The following is a 17,528-nucleotide window of genomic DNA, read 5'->3' on the forward strand; positions in this document are numbered from 1 at the left end:
GCGAAGAGGATGTTCAGGGAACTCCATTGATATGGACTTGAGTAACTCTGTATTTATTTATCATAGAATCGATCACTATCGAAAAGCGGCTCGACCGTATGAAGTGATCAGGACAGTCTTCTTGGCCGAAGAAGATTTATATGTCCAACAACTTCACGCTTGACGACCCTTAGGAATAGCAGTCAGGACTTCTCGGGCCCCTGTCCTGTACTACCACTTGGACTTTTAGGATGCAGAACCACCGAACATGTGATCGATCATCCTCTTACCCAGCTGGAAAGACATCGTGTCTGTTTCATCCTCGCTGTCATCCGAGTTGAAGTCCCTGCTTTGGGTCACAACTTGGACCTTTTCTCCCTTGGTCACTTTTTGACTTCCGTTTTGACCAACTTTTTCCAGAGGCGGCACTCGTAGATGCTATAGTTGTTGGTTTGGTGGAAGTCGTACCAAGGCTTCCCGTCTCGTTCACCAGAGCCTAGTGCAAAGCTTCTACTTCGGGAAGGATCTGAACGCTGGTTGGGACAAATGTCAGGTAGATCTGCAAAAATTTCATCAGATTTAGCTTTCTTGCCCTTACCTCCCTTGGTGTTCATCTTGTGCTTGCTCTGGACCTTGTTGCCGCAAAACCCAAGTTGAGGACGCTTGATGCCCTGAGTTTTTTCCTTAACGTAGAAGAGCGCATCCTCAGCCCTAAGAGACTTATCAACAATCAGCATAAGGTCCTTAACCATTTTGTGCTCCTTTCTAGCGATGTCTTTAACACAACGTTGGCTCTTAACCCCTTGAGTGAATGTCTGGATGACATCATAGTCACTAATCTTGGGGATAGTATTTTGAGTGTTGCTGAAGCATTGCACGCACTCACGCAAGGTTTTGTCTGCCATCTGCTCACAGCGGTGGAGATTGTTCTTCATGTCGGGGCTAACATATGTACCTTGGAAATTAGCTCGGAACACGTCGTAGAGCTACTCCCATGAGTAGATTATCCCTAGCGATAGATTGATCAACCATGTCCTAGCTGCCCCTTCAAGGGCCGTGAGGAGGTAATTCACCATTACCATCTCGTTCCCACCAGCAGCTTCTAAGTCCGATGGAATTAGACTAAAAGGGTGTGTTATGCTTGCTACTAAATTTGACCTTACTAAAATTTGTGATAATGAGCTGTCATACTATGTTTTGATATGCAAAGATGCTTTAGTTTCACTCGAGAATATATCTAGTTCTTTGTCTCTTGATGTTGACAACCTTTTGCAGGAGTTTGTTGATGTATTTCCAGTTGAGGTACCCCGGGGTTACCACCTATTCGAGGGATTGAACGTCAAATTGATTTGATTTCGGGAGCAACTTTGCCAAATCGTGCTGCATATAGGATCAACGCGGAAGAGACTAAGGAAATTCAGTGACAAGTCCAAGGCTTTTGGATCACGGGTATGTACGAGAACTCTTAGCCCTTATGTTGTTCTTGTTCTTTTGGTTCCTAAGAAAGACGGTAGTTAGCGTATGTGTGTTGATTGTAGAGCCATCAATAATATTACTATAAGATATCATCACCCTATCCCTAGGTTACATGATATACTTAATGAGATGAGTGGTTCTATAATTTTTACTAAAATTGACTTGCGAAGTGGATACCACCAAATTAGGATGAAACTTGGAGATGAATGGAAAACTGCTTTTAAAACTAAGTTTGGCTTGTATGAGTGGTTAGTAATACCTTTTGGGTTAACTAATGCACCTAGTACTTTCATGCGATTGATGAGTGAAGTTTTACGTGCTTTTATTGATATATTTGTGGTGGTATACTTTGATGATATCTTGATTTACAGCAAGATACAAGAACAACACTTTGATTATTTACGTGCTGTTTTTAATGCTTTGAGAGATGCACGTTTGTTCGGTAACCTCAAAAAGTGCACCTTTTGCACGGATCGAGTTTTTTTTCTTGGCTATGTTGTTGCTCCACAAGGAATAGAATGGATGAAGCAAAAATTGAAGCCATAAAGAGTTGGCCAACTCCTGAGACTGTTACTCAAATGAGAAGCTTTCATGGTCTTGCGCATTTCTATCAGTGCTTTGTGCGGGATTTCAGCACCATTGCTGCCCATTGAATGAATTGACGAAGAACGGAGTGGTTTTCAAATGGGGACCTGCACAAGAAAAAGCATTCAAGTTGTTGAAAGAGAAACTTACCCATACTCTTTTGCTCCAACTCCCTGATTTTGGTAAGACCTTTGAACTAGAATGTGATGCTAGTAGGATTGGAATTGGAGGTATGCTAATTCAAGAAGGTAAACATGTTGCTTATTTCAGTGAGAAATTAAGTGGGCTAAGTCTGAATTATTCCATTTATGATAAAAAATTATATGCTTTAGTTCGTGTGCTTGAAACTTGGCAACATTATCTATGGCCCAAAGAATTTGTTATATATTCTGATCATTAATCGCTGAAACATATTAGAAGTCAAGCTAAACTAAATAAACGACATGCTAAATGGGTAGAATTTATTGAGTCATTTATATATGTCATAAAACATAAGAAAGGAAAGGATAATGTGATTGCTGATGCGCTTTCTAGACGTTATACCATGTTATCTTAACTTAATCATAAGATTTTTTTGGTTTAGAGACCATTAAGGACTTATATGTGCTGCTTTAGACTTTAAAGAAGTGCTTGAACATTGTAAAGAAGGGAAGACATAGAATAAATATGTGCTGAATGAAGGATTGCTCTATTGTCCTAACAAGCTATGCATTCTAGCTAGCTCCGTTCATCTTTTGTTATTACATGAGGCGCATGAATGAGGATTGATGGTACATTTTGGAGCAAAAAAAAAAAATGAAGATGTGCTGGCTGCCCACTTCTTTTGGCCAAAGATGAGACGTGATGTCGAGCTACGTTTTACGCTATACCACTTGCAATAAAGCTAAGTCTCGCTTAAATCCACATGGTCTTCATATAGTCTCCCAATCCTCAACAGGGGCGGACCACTTTAAATCCGCAACTTCTAAGAGGATCCTCCTTCTACAAGAGGTCATCATACGCCCTCCGACCATATATCTGGCTACCCCAACCGATAAGGATTGGATGAACTCGATGGTTGACTTAACGAAGGAAATTATGCTCCAACCGAGAACTCTCATCTGGTCCTAATCGAAAATAGAACTAGCCGGGGTAGGCCAGGCAATCCTCCATCATGAGACGCATCGAATTTGGAGAGGTATACCCTAGGACCAAGGCTTCCCGGGATGACAATTGGGCAAACAATCGCCGTCGTACCTTGTCAATCAAAGATCATTCGATCAATAACCTACGCCAGGTCATCGATAGCCAGTGAAGACGCCTAGGGGCTTCCAAGGAGGCTTATTCTACTCCTCACGATCTAATTGGGAAACGTCCCGATATCGAACAAATCGGGACCAATCTCTAATTCTGAGTAGATAGATACACAATCTCGGCTATAGCAAACAAGGCTAGACCGAGATACACAACGACTAAACAGCAAGACTCGGCACTAGAAACTAGATCACGATGACTCGACCAGCAACAAAGACACCGACCATGGACTCAAACTCAACAACGCAAATGCTGAAAACAAAATTGTGAAGGCACAAAGTGGTTTGGACAGCGAAAAAAAACTAAGATTTGAATACTTTTGTGGGGCAATTTTTTAGACTCTAGGTAATAGAAAACGACGAAACAAAGGGGATAACTGAGATTACCTAACGAGCAACTGAGACTTTGATACCACTTGATGCGCGTTTGCCCGATCTTCCGAAGGTAATATGATAGGTCGATTGGTAGAGCTTCGACGTTGATGATCCAAAGGCTCCGAACAAAACAGATCGAGAATCCTCGCAACAACTACACTACTACTCCGTTGTTATCAACCATGCCAAGACGTGGTTAACCTCGCCTAGAAGGCTTTTCCTACAAGTGAATCAAGAACACAAGCAAGGACAGGTAGATGCAATATGAATATTGCTAATTACCAATGAAGTATTCGAGTTGGGGTTCAACAAACCGATAAACGGTGAAACTGTCTGAAATAGAATAATCTAAGCTAAATCCAAGCCTAAACTATGATGATTACTGTGTATATGGGAGGGACGTGAGGAGGTTGACCTAGGGTTATGCAGCTGTGGAAAGAGGCGTGCACAACCTGGATTCCGACCCCGACACGATTACAGGACCTAACAAGGCCTAAAACTGTGATGCATCACTTTATTTTAATGACTCTAATTAATCTATAAGGAATTTAAGGGTGAGATCAGATCTATTGAAAAGATCTCATCAATAGCTTTCCAACAAGTCCAAGAATGCCTCAATTGGACGTTGTATGCAAAAGTTATGCCCGTTTTATTGACGTCTTATCCTGGAATTTGAGCACGACCTCGACTACAACTTCGACCACAACTAGAGCTCAGCCTAGAGTCCGAGTAGACTTGGCCTTCAAGGGGCAATGTTCAGGTAAGGTTGTGGTGCTTCTCCCACGTTCTTAAGCAATAAAACATCACAAGAATTTAGTAATAACCCATCCAAGAAAGCATAAACAACGAGAAACGAGTTCACCTGGTGGTCTAATTGTTGTGCACGTACTCTTGTAATTGGACTTTGTATGTTTTGAGGAATATTAGTACTATTGATCGTATCTGAAGGAGCCATGGGCTCATCACAGATATTCCGGATTGAGTCATAATTTATTGTAATGGCTAGTTTTAGGGGGTTGGGTATAAATACCCTCTTACCCCCTCCTCTCATGGTCTACCAATCTAACCCGTGACAAACCCATTGAAGGCACCTCTAGAGCTCTCCTAACTCCCTTTGGATTCATTTCTTGCTATGTTTTGAGAGTTGGGTGAAGGATTTGAGATTGCGTTCTAGTGAGTATCATTCCCATCTTTAAGCACTTGAAGTCATCGTCAAGCCGCATCAATATTGTGTTTGTTACTCTTAGAGGTTCATCCTCCTAAACGGCTAGATGTCACCATCCGAGCACCCAATCTTGTAGAGTGCCACGGGAAGTTTGTGAAGGCCCCTCCTCACCTTCGTAAGGGAAGAGGACAATTGAGTAAGCTCGAGTTTGATCTTTGTGGTCGCTTGGTGAGGTAAAGGGTTAAAAGAGACCCGACTCTTTGTGAGCTCCTCAACGGAGACGTAGGATCCTTAGATTCGAACTTCGGGAAATAAATCACTTGTCTCCTTGCTTACTTTCTCATGTTCATGTGTTCATTCTTGTTCTAGTTGATTTTTGGACAATTCGCCCTGATCTACATGTTTGTATGATTGTGACTGCATGTGAATTGTGGAAAGAACTTACTACATCTCTTGTGACATGTGGTAACATTTAGAATCAACTAGGAGTGCCTATGCGTTGTTTGATTTTGATTTCATACTCTGTAACCGGAAAGTCTGGGTGGAGCTCAGAACTTCCAGTACCCAAAAGTTCCGGATTGAATCCAGAGGTTTCGGATTTTGTTTAATCTTCTCCTTCTTTTCTTCCTTGAACTTTTTCCTATTCTTCTTGGTAAGATATAGACAATACTTAATGTAGTGTCATTTTTCTTTACCTCTTCTTCCTTTATTTTTGTCTCATGTGTGTGAAGGCGATATATTTGATTGTCATTAGAACACCTTTGGAGTTGATCTTCTTCAAGTTTTTGTCCAATTTCTTGATGATCACAAGAACTTTTGGATCCTCTTTCATCTCCATCATCTTCATATTTTCTTTCTTGCTTGAAAGAGTAAGGCTCTTGTTGCTTGATGAAGAATGAGCTTCATCTTCATTCAAGAAAAGCTCATGTGCAGTGAGCTTCCCAAGTACTTTTGTGGGATTTGTCTTACTCAAATCTCCGAAGCAATGTACGATGGTGATGATCTTGTCAAATTTTGGCCGAAGAAGAACTTGAAACATTTTCCTCACAACATCTTCATCTTCCAGTTGCATCAAGCATATGCCATCGAGTTCATTGACAATAACATTTAAATGTGAAAACATGTCATTAGTGTTTTCATGAGGGAGCATGGCAAATTTGTTATATTTAAACTTGACATTGATAACATGATATTTTTCTTCATGCACATCTTTTGTACCATCATAAATTTTAATGAGCGTTGTCCAAATATCATGAACATTTTGTGAGGTTATATATATGATGCAAAACATCAATCCTAAGAGATGAGAATAAAATACTTCTAGTTGTAGCATTGAATTACAATTCTTCCATGTAAGGCTTTTTTACTGTTGTTAGGTCTGCGAATGGACTTCATGCCAATATCTACCACTCTCCAAACATTTAAACCCTTGGCCGTCTAGGTGTGGGCAAACGTTAAGAATAAAAAGTGTGGATCATTCACTGGATCCAACTCTAGGCTAATCACCTAGCTAGATGCACATTAGGCATAAACTAGCACTAATCAAGTCTTAATGTTTTTGCTAATTGCCTTGATCTTCAACTTCAACTCCCATGTGACTCAAACTTCCTCCAATATATGTGTATGCTTTGTGGTAGAAGTGAGAAACCTTAAATGACTGGCCAAAGGTGTATGTATAGCCTCACCCCTAAAAACTAGCCTTGAGGGGAATTTGTTTAGAATTTCTAGCCATCGTATCGTACGGTGTCTAACACCGCATTGTATGATGAGCCATTTTCAATGGTAAAGAAATAGACCATTGGCGTCTTCTTCGTACTCACCATATTGTACGGTGACTACCACCGTATTGTACAATAACTGCCACCATATTGTCTGTTGTCTTCTATCTCCTTTTACTGTATCATACAGTGATCCTATTGTATTGTATGATAACCTATTTTTGTAGAGGAATTTGTTTAATTCAGTCCAACTCAAGTTTGGGTTTTCATAGATTCTCTTCCTTAATGTCTTGGGTCATACTCTGGACTATTAAAGCTAGCCAAACCTAATGTGCGCATCACTTACTAGGTAACTAACCTAAAGGCACTAGATTAAGATACTAAACCCAAATCCCTCTATATAGTATGGCCAAAGAAAACAAACCAATCTATATAAGTGATGTTCTTAACACCATGACCATTTGTTTTAACAATAGATCCTTTATCTTCATGAAGCTCTTTTTTTTAACTTGATGTTGATCTCTTTAAGGTTTTTGGAACCTAAGTTCATCACATACAATCCATGAGACTAAGGCATTTCGATGGATGAAATCAAAACATTTCTCACCGAATTGTTGAGAATCAGTGTCAAACGATACTCAGGGTGGATCGATTCTTGGTGGAATGGGTGAAACATTTCACCATTTTATGTCGGTGCTCATGAAACGCTCCAAGACTAGTTTCACCAGAGAAATGCTCTGTTTGCAATGCATCTCCCAATCAAGTTCAGTTGTATTTACCCACATATGCCACCGCCTTATCATTTCGTCGCTACTACGAATCACCCATCGCCCGCTCGCCTTATCTCAGCTCTACCTGTCGCCAATAGCTAGATCTCCCTCATTCGCTGCCAACAGCCAGATCTCCCTCTCACACGCCACGATTCAGAAGGAGAAGGCAACAATTTCCAAGGTGGCATATGGGGGATGACGTAGCCGTAAATGGTGTTGTCGTGGATGACAAAGAGAATGGTGAGAACACCAAGAAGAGAAAAGGCCCGATGATGATGAGGATGAGGGGAACGATGATTTGTCCTTGGATGCAGCGAAGCTAGAGGGCATGGTGTACCACAACATGCAAGTGTTAGCCAAGGCATGGGGACTCACGACAAATGGAAGCAACAAGAATGTCATTGAGTTGTTGCTCTTGGTCCTGTTGATGCCATGATAGCTACAGATAGTGAGCTTTGCTCCATCCATTGAAGAGGGTGGATTTAGCATGTTTGTATATTTGATTGGTGCAAGTGGTGATGGAGAGGTTGAGGAAGAGGTGAAAAAGGAGAGGATGGTTATGACCACGAAGAAAGGTGCTGCAGTGATTGATTAGCGCATCCTTGACTATATAAAAATGACATATTATTTCCAATGTTGTTATTGCAAATAAAAAATAGCATATCAGTATAAGGGTAAAGTGGTCAAATGCACCACCACCCATTTTTCAGAAACTAAATCCAACCAGCTAGCCAAATAGTTTTCATAGATAATTCTGATTCACTAGATAAATATTTCCAGAATGAATCAAAACGTTTTTAAAGAATCTAGATTGCTATCTAACGAGCTCTAAACCTTGCATTCTAGTAAAGTAACTTAACCTTGAATACTAATAAATCATAGTAGTTCATTAATTATATTAACATTAATTACTAAAATTACATTAATCTAATATTAAAGTCATTGCAACCCGAATGTTGTTAGCAATAAGGATAGAAACAGATCGAATACGCATGAAATCGAATTTGGATAGTATGATTTACCACATTTTAATCCGAATGCGAATACAGATCCGGATATCCTCGAATACGAATACGAATCGGATAGTTCGAATACAAATCCGCATTCGGATATCTACTCGATCTTCGAAATTCAGGTCGGAAATTTAAATTTTTGAAAAAAATTGACTGAAATTTGATAAAATTCGACTGAAATTTGTTCTAATTCGATTGGGCCGGAATTTTAGAAATTTTGTTCAAAATTCATGTTGGAATTTTAATTTTTTGATCAAATTTAAATCCGAATCTCGAAAACGAATTCGGATATCCACATTTAAATCCGAATCTCGAAAACGAATTCGGATATATCCATTTTAGTATCCATTTCAAAAACGAATACAGATACAGATATCCATATTCGTATTTTAACAGATACAAAATCGAATAATTTAGATTTTCTACCATCCATTTTCCCCCAGTTAGCAATCCACATCAGAATAACCACGTCACGCTGAAAGACTTTCTATGGTTGCACAGTGACTCGCCTTGATGAGCAACATCTCGCACCTATACAAACGTCACTATGAGCACAAAATCAATCAAATCAAATCCAGATGCGACAAATGTTGTGAAACGAAGCAAAACAAACCTACGGCAAAATATCTGTCCACCTGGCCCAAACATCGCCCTCCCCTCATCCACACCATCCTCCTCCGCGCCACCGCCGTCATTCCCCCTCCGCTCCCAACCGTCGTCACCCCCTCCCGAATCCCTAGCGCCACCAACACCCGCCCGTCCATGGCCTCCGTCTCCCCCGCCGCCGCCATCTCCGCCCCCCACCACAGCCGCCTCCTCCACCCTTCCTCCCTGCGCCGCCTCCCCCGTCCGCGCCCCCGCCCGCGCGCACGCCTCCACCTCGCCGCCTGCCATGCCGACACCCTCCTCCCCTCCTCCACCGCCTCATCCTCCTCCTCGGGGCCCCGGATTCCCCCGCCCCCCGCGTCGGGGCCCTCCACCGCCGCAGACTCCGCCGCCGCCGGGTTCTTCGACTGGCTGCGCGCGCGGGGGCTGCCTCCGGGCAAGGTGGCCATCCGTGAGCGGCCCGTGCCCTGCTCGCGCGAGGGCAAGGACCGTCCGCTGCGCTACGTCGCCGCCGGTGAGGACCTCCAGGTTGGTACCACGTGAATTTGGGCCTGTGGTTTGATTCCGGCCATTATGACGCGATCTTGATGCGGCTGCCTGGTTTGCTCGCAGGCCGGGGATGTGGCGTTCGAGGTGCCCATGTCGCTCGTCGTCACGCTGGAGCGGGTGCTTGGCGACGAGTCTGTGGGTAAGATGTCCTCTTGAACTAGCAACTTCTGTACTCTATATGGTAATGTACTAATGTTGAGTTCTGTCACGCCTGGGAAGTGGGGTATTTCCTTTCTTGGATGCACATTTCGAAATCATCATAGATTTAGCACCACAGTAAATCAGTAATTGTGCTTCTAGACCATTTTCTGCAAATGGCAGGCTTGCACTATTAGATTATATGTCCTAAACTCCTATTCATTACTGTTCCAAGTGGCGAGTAGATGTCCTGAACACAAGTCTGTTAGACTTTTAGAGGCACATTTAGGATAATCAAGATATAGGTGGGACTGGTTTAGGGCCTGTTATGTAAGCTGCGCGTCCCACTTTCATGTTTTTCATTACTTCTTCAGGCACTGGATTTAGGGAATGTTATTTGATAGCGCTTTAATGTTCGTATGCTTTTTAAAGTAAATATATGGCTTATCAGGTGAAAGAACTTCCGAATATGCCACATTTGATATTAACATTCTAGTTTGGAGCCGACAGTGTCGTGCTGGCACATTTCTGGGTTTAGACTCAAGTGCTAGAATTTCTATAAGTAGAAGGTTAGGTGTGTACCAAGTAGAAGTTGTTTTAAACATAGTTATTATGGCGTCGCCAAGTCGCCATAGCATCGCTATATTGGCGTGGTGGAAACTCAAGGCTCGCCACGCCGACGCCATGGTGCGAGTTTGTATGGCATCTGCCAAATCGGCGTGGCATCCTCGTGGCGCCGCTAAGGTGTTCTATGGCGAGCAAGAAAGTCGTAGCGGGAGCCATACTAAGGAAGAAGCGGGGAGGAAGTGCATTGCACGAGTTCCCGGTGGAGGTGGATCGTGCTGTTCGCAAGCTCCAAAGGGGAGACCAGCTGTGGAGGAGGGGTGTTGTCAGCCGCGACAACGAGAACGCGGACGTGACGGCATGCACTTGGGAGCAGGAGGGGCGTGAGGGTGAGATCTTTGAGTGCCATGGCGATTGACGAGCTGGGCTTGCAGCGGCGGCGCCTGATGAGGAGGCGAAATGAGGGAAGAGGCCAAGGTTGCTGTAGGTGTCTTATATATGTATTTGCTAAAACCCTAGGGGATTGAAGAAACCCTAGATCTGCTATGGGCTTTTGGGCCGGGCCTAATAGGCTATGGTTGATGCCAAGCGTTGATAATAATTCCGAATTCTCTTTCTTAGTTACTGTTTTGGGCAGTGGTTTGGGGACCAATGCATTGCTGGTTAAATGTCTTAATCACCTAAAACAATTGTCTGAAAAAATAAATTATGTTGATTAATGACTGATTCTTCACAGCATTACAGAGTACAAACATTGGTACTGATGTTTTTGGCTGTAAAAATATGGAACACATCAGTAAGGTTTCTTGTTGACCTATGATGTGTATGTTCCTAATATATATTCATAGTTATTAGGGCGTATGTTCCTAATATCCTAGATCATGATGTGTGTATGGCATCGCCACGCCGCACGCCATAAGCGATATAAAGGTGTGAAGATGGTGGACCGCCACACCTCGCCACACCACCATAATAACTATGGTTTTAAGGCGTGCAGAAAGTTAGAAAGATAAGTCACTATGTTCTATCTGTGACTTAACATTTACACTTATCACATTGGCTGAAAGAGAAAAAATGATTAGTGTATTTTGCATTTTGAACCTTTGCTTTGAAGCCAAAGGAGCATTTGCTCCTGCTGTCTCTTTTTGCATTCCCTTTTTTTTCGTGACATTGCATTTGCTATCTGCATCTTTCATTTGGATGTTACGTTATTTTGTGAAGATCCCAGGGAGCTCTCAGCTTGTGGGCACCAACTTTTATGAGAGTGTATAAGGAGCATTATGATCACTTTTTTATTAACTTAAAGTAGCTGAAGCATCGATACATTGAAATTGATGTGGTATTTATGTTAGATTGATCTTTAATATATTGTACGCACTTTGTATATTTTGCTTTTGTGATATGTGCAATCTATTCCCAATGACTTTGGTTTTCCTCAAGGGAAACAACTGCCTAAAGCGAAACAGTCACCCACCCTCAATACAACAGCATAGTATTCTTGCACATTGACACCAAGAAAACAAGTAACTTGTTTATCTGTTACCTATATTCTGTGCCAATCAGTTGTATCATTGATACTTTTGTACCATGCAGCTGAGTTATTGACGACAAACAAGTTGTCTGAGTTGGCATGCTTGGCATTGTATCTCATGTATGAGAAAAAACAAGGAAAAGATTCATTTTGGTATCCTTACATTAAGGAGCTTGACCGGCAGCGAGGAAGGGGGCAGCTAGCTGTTGAATCACCACTTTTATGGACTGAAAGTGAACTTGATTACCTTAATGGAAGCCCTATGAGGGTAAGTGGCTTATCTCTGTTATACTCAATGTAGCATGACCACGTTTTGATGCAGATTATAGTTATACTCAGTTGGACATGGATATTTTAACCTAGATTTTAATTGTTCAGGAGGAAGTTGTTGTGAGAGATGACGGAATAAGGAGAGAATATAATGAGCTTGACACATTGTGGTTCATGGCTGGTTCACTATTTAAGGTATTTCTTGATCTTCTCAACATATTAACCTTTGCGTGAGAGACTATTGGATTTAACTATTCTTTATTCTCATATCGGTTGTTGTTATGCAGCAATACCCTTTTGACATACCTACTGAGGCTTTTCCGTTTGAGATTTTCAAGCAGGCTTTTGTTGCAGTACAGTCTTGTGTGGTTCATTTGCAGGTAATGTATCAGTGTGATGGATTTTGATTGTTACCTAAACAAATATCATTCTCCAACTTTTTGTCAGTACAGACTAGGTCGTGGGAGGAACCCCAACAATAGTTCTAGATAAGCTTCTCCAATTTCTGTAGATTTTTTCTATGCCTTTATTTTGTTTATTCCTCTGATTCCAAGCATAAACCTTTTTAGCTTTGTATTTGTAAACATGAATTATTCGCTTACAAACAATGCTCTTTCTGCCCTTTATTTACTTTCAAATTTTATTAAAATTAAGTCACTCTTAAATATGTGTTGGAAGAAGAGACAGGTAAAGATGCGTCATTTCTTGTGAGTATAAAACTCATTTAAGAAAGGCATGATAGCAAGAAGTGAAATGATGTGCCAAAAAGTTCTAGAATGATCTATAAGGAAGAAAAATGTTCATAGGGATCAAACAAGTTATATTTGCAATATGTAGAAGTATTTCTATTTTTATTATTTGTGCGAGATCAATATTGCTTAGCTCGCAGAGCCTTCTATTGTTGGATAAACTGAAATGCTCCCCATTGACTCAGTTGTACTTCTTATTCAACAACAGAAAGTTAGTTTAGCTCGAAGATTCGCGCTAGTTCCCTTGGGCCCACCACTGTTGACCTACAAGAGCAGCTGCAAAGCAATGCTGACAGCTGATGGTGATTCTGTTCGGTTGGTGGTGGATCGGCCATATAAAGCAGGAGAACCATTAATCGTTTGGTATTATGTTTGTTTCTGTTGCATTAATGTTCTTGTTCTTCCTCATCATATTTGGCCATCTGGGATTCTTACTCACTTTGTACGCAGATTTTGTTCGTTCTTTTTGTGCACGTGTGCAAGAATCTCAAATTATGTAGATTATACAGGTGTGGACCACAACCAAACTCCAGGCTGCTTCTCAACTATGGTTTTGTAGATGAAGACAATCCCTACGACCGCATCATGATTGAGGTGCATAATTTTAATTGTTTGACAATCTTCTTTATTAATTGGTTGGTGTGATCCTGCCTGAATCACTGTTACAGGCATCCCTAAACACAGAAGATCCTCAATACCAAGAAAAGAGAATGGTCGCTCAGAGAAATGGAAAGCTTGCTATCCAAAATTTTCATGTGGGAACTTTACTTCCTCCTTCCTTTTGTAGCGGAAGTATAAGTGCTGTATTAATATGCCTCATTGGACCAGGTCTACATAGGCAAAGAGAGAGAAACTGTTGCAGAAATGCTGCCTTACCTGAGACTAGGATACATTTCAGATCCAGATGAGATGCAGTCCATACTTTCTTCTGAAGGTGATACATGTCTAGTAAGTGTGCTTATCTTTCCTTGATCTTGCTTCCTATTGCCTTAGTAAATTATTTAATTTATAGAGTTGGTTGGGTGATACTAAAATATGCTTGACACATACAGAATAGAATGCATGGCCTGTTATTTATTTTGCTGTTTTCAGATTGTGATATAAATAATATATTTGTTCATTTTATTCCATTGTAGTTAGGGCCTATGGAGTATTTGACCTAGTTTTATGCTTCCACCATATGCCAGTTTTTATGGTTTCTGTTCTTAGGCCTAAAAAAAACTATACACCTTGCACTGGCTTCAATTGGTATGGGGCTTATATCTTGCAGGATGGCTTCAGGCATTCAACTTCAGGCATTCAACTTATTAAATAAACCTAAAAACAAGCAATGAAACTAGGCGAACAGGCCCTAAATCTTGATAATGGTCTAGTTATGCTGAAATGCTAATTTACACTTTGCTTGAACTTGTCACAGAAAGGCATAATATTCCACACTTGTGTAGATGCATGTAATTTTAAAATTTGGTTGACTATAGAAAATTCAGGCACTACATTGGCAGTTTCCAATGTTTGGGATCATAGCCAATAGCCAGGCATATATTGTGGCAGTTTTCTATATAGTCAATCTGATGGGTTCATGCTGCTAAACATTAGGTTTTTTACTTGATTGTGCATAAAGGTGGATGCTTAGCGTCATCTGTGGACATGACCTTGGATAAAACTGGAGACTGAAAACTGGATATTCTCCTTGATTTTTCAACAAATGCTGAAAGATGACTAACTAAATTTTTTGTATAATAGTATTATGGCATGATAGTTTATCTAGAATTCAACATTTTGCTTACATCTGCGTTATTCATTCTCTAGGTTAGTCCATGTACAGAGCGGGCAGTACTTGATCAACTTGTTGGATACCTGAAATCTCGATTGGCTGGCTATCCCACTACTTTGGACGAGGATGATGCTATGGTAATAAGCTGTGGAGTTCTACACATTGTTTCTTGACTCTCAATCTATAAACATACTGAATTGCTGATCACTGCTTTGGTCATCACCAGTTGGCAGATGGCAATTTGGAACCAAAGAAGGAAGTTGCTACTAGGCTTGTCAGGTTGGAGAAGAAAATGCTCCATGCTTGTCTCCAGGCTGCTAACGAGTTCATAAATGACTTGCCTGACCATACAGTGTTGCCTTGCCCTGCTCCTTTTGCTCCTGAATTGAAATGAGGTACCGCTGTCAATGCTCTATATGTTGTCAGTTTTTCCAAGTAAACTGTTGTAGGATGTAATTTCTTCATTTATCTTGCATATTTGCCATTATTTTAAGAGATGAAGGTAATATAATTGATCTCATGACTCTGTTGTCAAGATTTGGTCTATGCGTAAGAAGCATGCAATGAGCATCATCTCTTGCAAGATGGATATACTACTTGAAAGATCTGCTACAAGTTTCCTTTAGAGATTACATCATTGTTAAATGCATCACTAGAAGGTAAATGAGATCTAATCAACCATGAATTTGAAATATATTTAAGTTATACTTTATTTTGTAGCATGGCAGAATCATGCTATTTAATTCGGCATAGATTTACTGGTCATATTTGTCAGAAAATTTGGCAAATGTATTATGCTTACAGTTACAACTTGTGTGCTGCAGGAAATCACAAATCTGGCTGAGTGTAATAAGGATACCGCTGGTCTCGAGCAGATGCGCTAGTTAGTTGCAATGCACATAAGTGTGCATGAAGTTTTCTTTTGTTAACCTAGTGGCAGTTGTATTCTCAATGTAGATTATGTTTGTCCATTGTGATAATCAGGGGTTAGGAGTACCAATCATGTACATGACTGCTGACTCGCTTCTATTTGTCCTGAGAAGAACTTATATGGGAAATTGCATGGTTTCAACGATTCTCTGTTGTCATTGCTGGCTTGACTTCAGGATTACTGAAGTAGTAAATCTAAAGCAGGTTATTGCATGGAATAACTGATCTAAGTTACTAGAGAATTAGGCACAGTTTGGTAGGGCTCGGTATGGCTTTAGCACTCAGCTCATTGTCATATCTTGAGCCCGTAGGCTAAGATAAAATGGTTTAAGTCTTTATTTTATACTAAAATAAAAATAAAATAGCTTACCAAATACCATCGGTGTAATTATAGCTTTAGCTTTACGAATTCTTAAAGTTAGGAATATTTAGATCTAATAATTGGTGAAGTTGGGGCTTTGCCGAAACAACCTCATGGACTTCCCTGTTGTAGCTATGGCCATGCTGACGTTACTGTGTTGTACTGAGGTGAGCACGCCAAGTTGTCAATATTGATGACACGGTAACCTAGCATCGGTCTCCTCCATCGAGAAGAGCTTATCGTTGTAATTTGTTGCAACAATGCTGGATTTCCTTGGTGACCATAGTAGTGGCTTCCGTTGGTTTCCTAACCAGGGATTAAAATCCTCTGCCGTCATAGCAGCAAAGGCACCGCGTGCTGTGCCTCCTACAATGTAGACTGCGGAGCTCGTTTCTCAGGCCTTCCTAGCCTATGATAGGCCCAATACACAATGCCCTCATTCATCTCGTCACTTTCCCCCATGCAGTTCACTCTCTCGCTCTCTACAGTGGTGCAACAATGGTCGATCTGACATCTGGATCTATCAAGGTCACAATTTCATCCCTGAGCTCACCCTAGTTTTCTTCCCACTGTTTTCCTTTGCAGACTTGATCTCTCGATTCATATTCAGAATCCAACTCTTTATCCTGCTTTTCTTGGACATACCTCTCAAAGTGCTTGAAAAAGCAAAAAATAAAAAAAATAAAAAAATAAAAAATTGCAGATGCCTTGCCAAATACATGGCATGGATTCTGTACTTGGCACATAAGTCAAAATGCAGTCAAACATCTGAACAAACAGAAACCCAAGGGAAAACAGAAAAGTGAAGGCAAATAGAATACTGAAGGCTCAAATATTCTCACTGACTTTAGTGCTTGCATATATGAGCATGAGAACATAGTAACATTTGAAGAGGTTTTTCTAATATGCGGAGTAAGGTTCAACAGGAGATTTGGTTGGACAGTATATAAGTTAAAAGAAAAGTGGTCTGAATGCTACATGAAGAATACATTTACATTGGGAATGTGCAGTATACAATTGAGTGAGAGATTCATTAGTGACCTAAATGTTAGACTGATCTCTCACTAATTAAGCCCAACGGCTTAATTAGAACCTTGACCCGCGCCCTGATCGGGGGCGTCCAGCCCATTTTGGCTGGTGGGCCCCCGTCGCCAGCGCTATAAAAAGAGGTGGGGGCCAGGGCGCTCGGCACGAGGTTCACCGCGCCGCTAGTCACCCCACCGACACCTAAACCCTAACCGATCTAGAGGAGAGGGCGCTGTGCCGACGGGAAGCTCCACCTGGCCCTCTACGTCACGCCCTGGACTACGTGCGCCTACGTCACCATCGTCGCACGCCGGCGAGCCCTTCTGCCCCGACCGTCGCTGCCCTAGCGCAGAGCTCCACCGACGAAGCAGAGATGGCGGGTTCTAGCAACCCTACTCCAACCACTGGAGTCTCAGGTATGAACCCATCCATCTCCCCCCTCTCTCCCTTCTACTCTCGGTAGTGCGGTCATCAGATTGTTGAAGATGAACATCCCATAGCTAACAATGGCATCAGAGCCCACAACCAAACCCTAACCCTAACAGTTCATCTTCGATTAGAAGGGGGGGGGATCTCTCACCTCTTCTGGCCGTAGATCACCGCCGTGGGCGGCAGAGTACTCGCACCGCCGCTCGACGGCGTGCGGCACAGAGCCGA

The 17,528-nt window shown here is 41.6% G+C and overlaps 1 protein-coding gene across 2 annotated transcripts; it reads left to right on the forward strand.

Annotated features, from left to right (window-relative positions):
* Nucleotides 1–8,999: 8,999 nt before the first annotated feature.
* On the forward strand, nt 9,000–15,629 carry LOC133904808 (ribulose-1,5 bisphosphate carboxylase/oxygenase large subunit N-methyltransferase, chloroplastic-like). 2 transcript variants are annotated; one of them, XR_009907504.1, is made up of 13 exons: nt 9,001–9,507; nt 9,592–9,667; nt 11,824–12,029; nt 12,140–12,226; nt 12,319–12,411; nt 12,989–13,143; nt 13,290–13,374; nt 13,449–13,535; nt 13,609–13,728; nt 14,590–14,691; nt 14,781–14,949; nt 15,091–15,213; nt 15,379–15,629. XR_009907504.1 is itself a non-coding variant. In XM_062346367.1 (12 exons), exons 1-11 carry the CDS (start codon nt 9,136–9,138, stop codon nt 14,946–14,948), a joined length of 1,551 nt encoding a protein of 516 aa, XP_062202351.1. In that variant the 5' UTR covers nt 9,000–9,135; the 3' UTR covers nt 14,949; nt 15,379–15,629. The 2 variants fall into 2 exon arrangements, 1 of the variants encoding a protein (XP_062202351.1); XM_062346367.1 differs by lacking the exon at nt 15,091–15,213 and having other exon boundaries at nt 9,000–9,507.
* Nucleotides 15,630–17,528: the final 1,899 nt, after the last annotated feature.

This window comes from Phragmites australis, chromosome 22 (assembly GCF_958298935.1).
Source record: "Phragmites australis chromosome 22, lpPhrAust1.1, whole genome shotgun sequence".
NCBI classification, from domain to species: Eukaryota; Viridiplantae; Streptophyta; class Magnoliopsida; order Poales; family Poaceae; genus Phragmites; species Phragmites australis.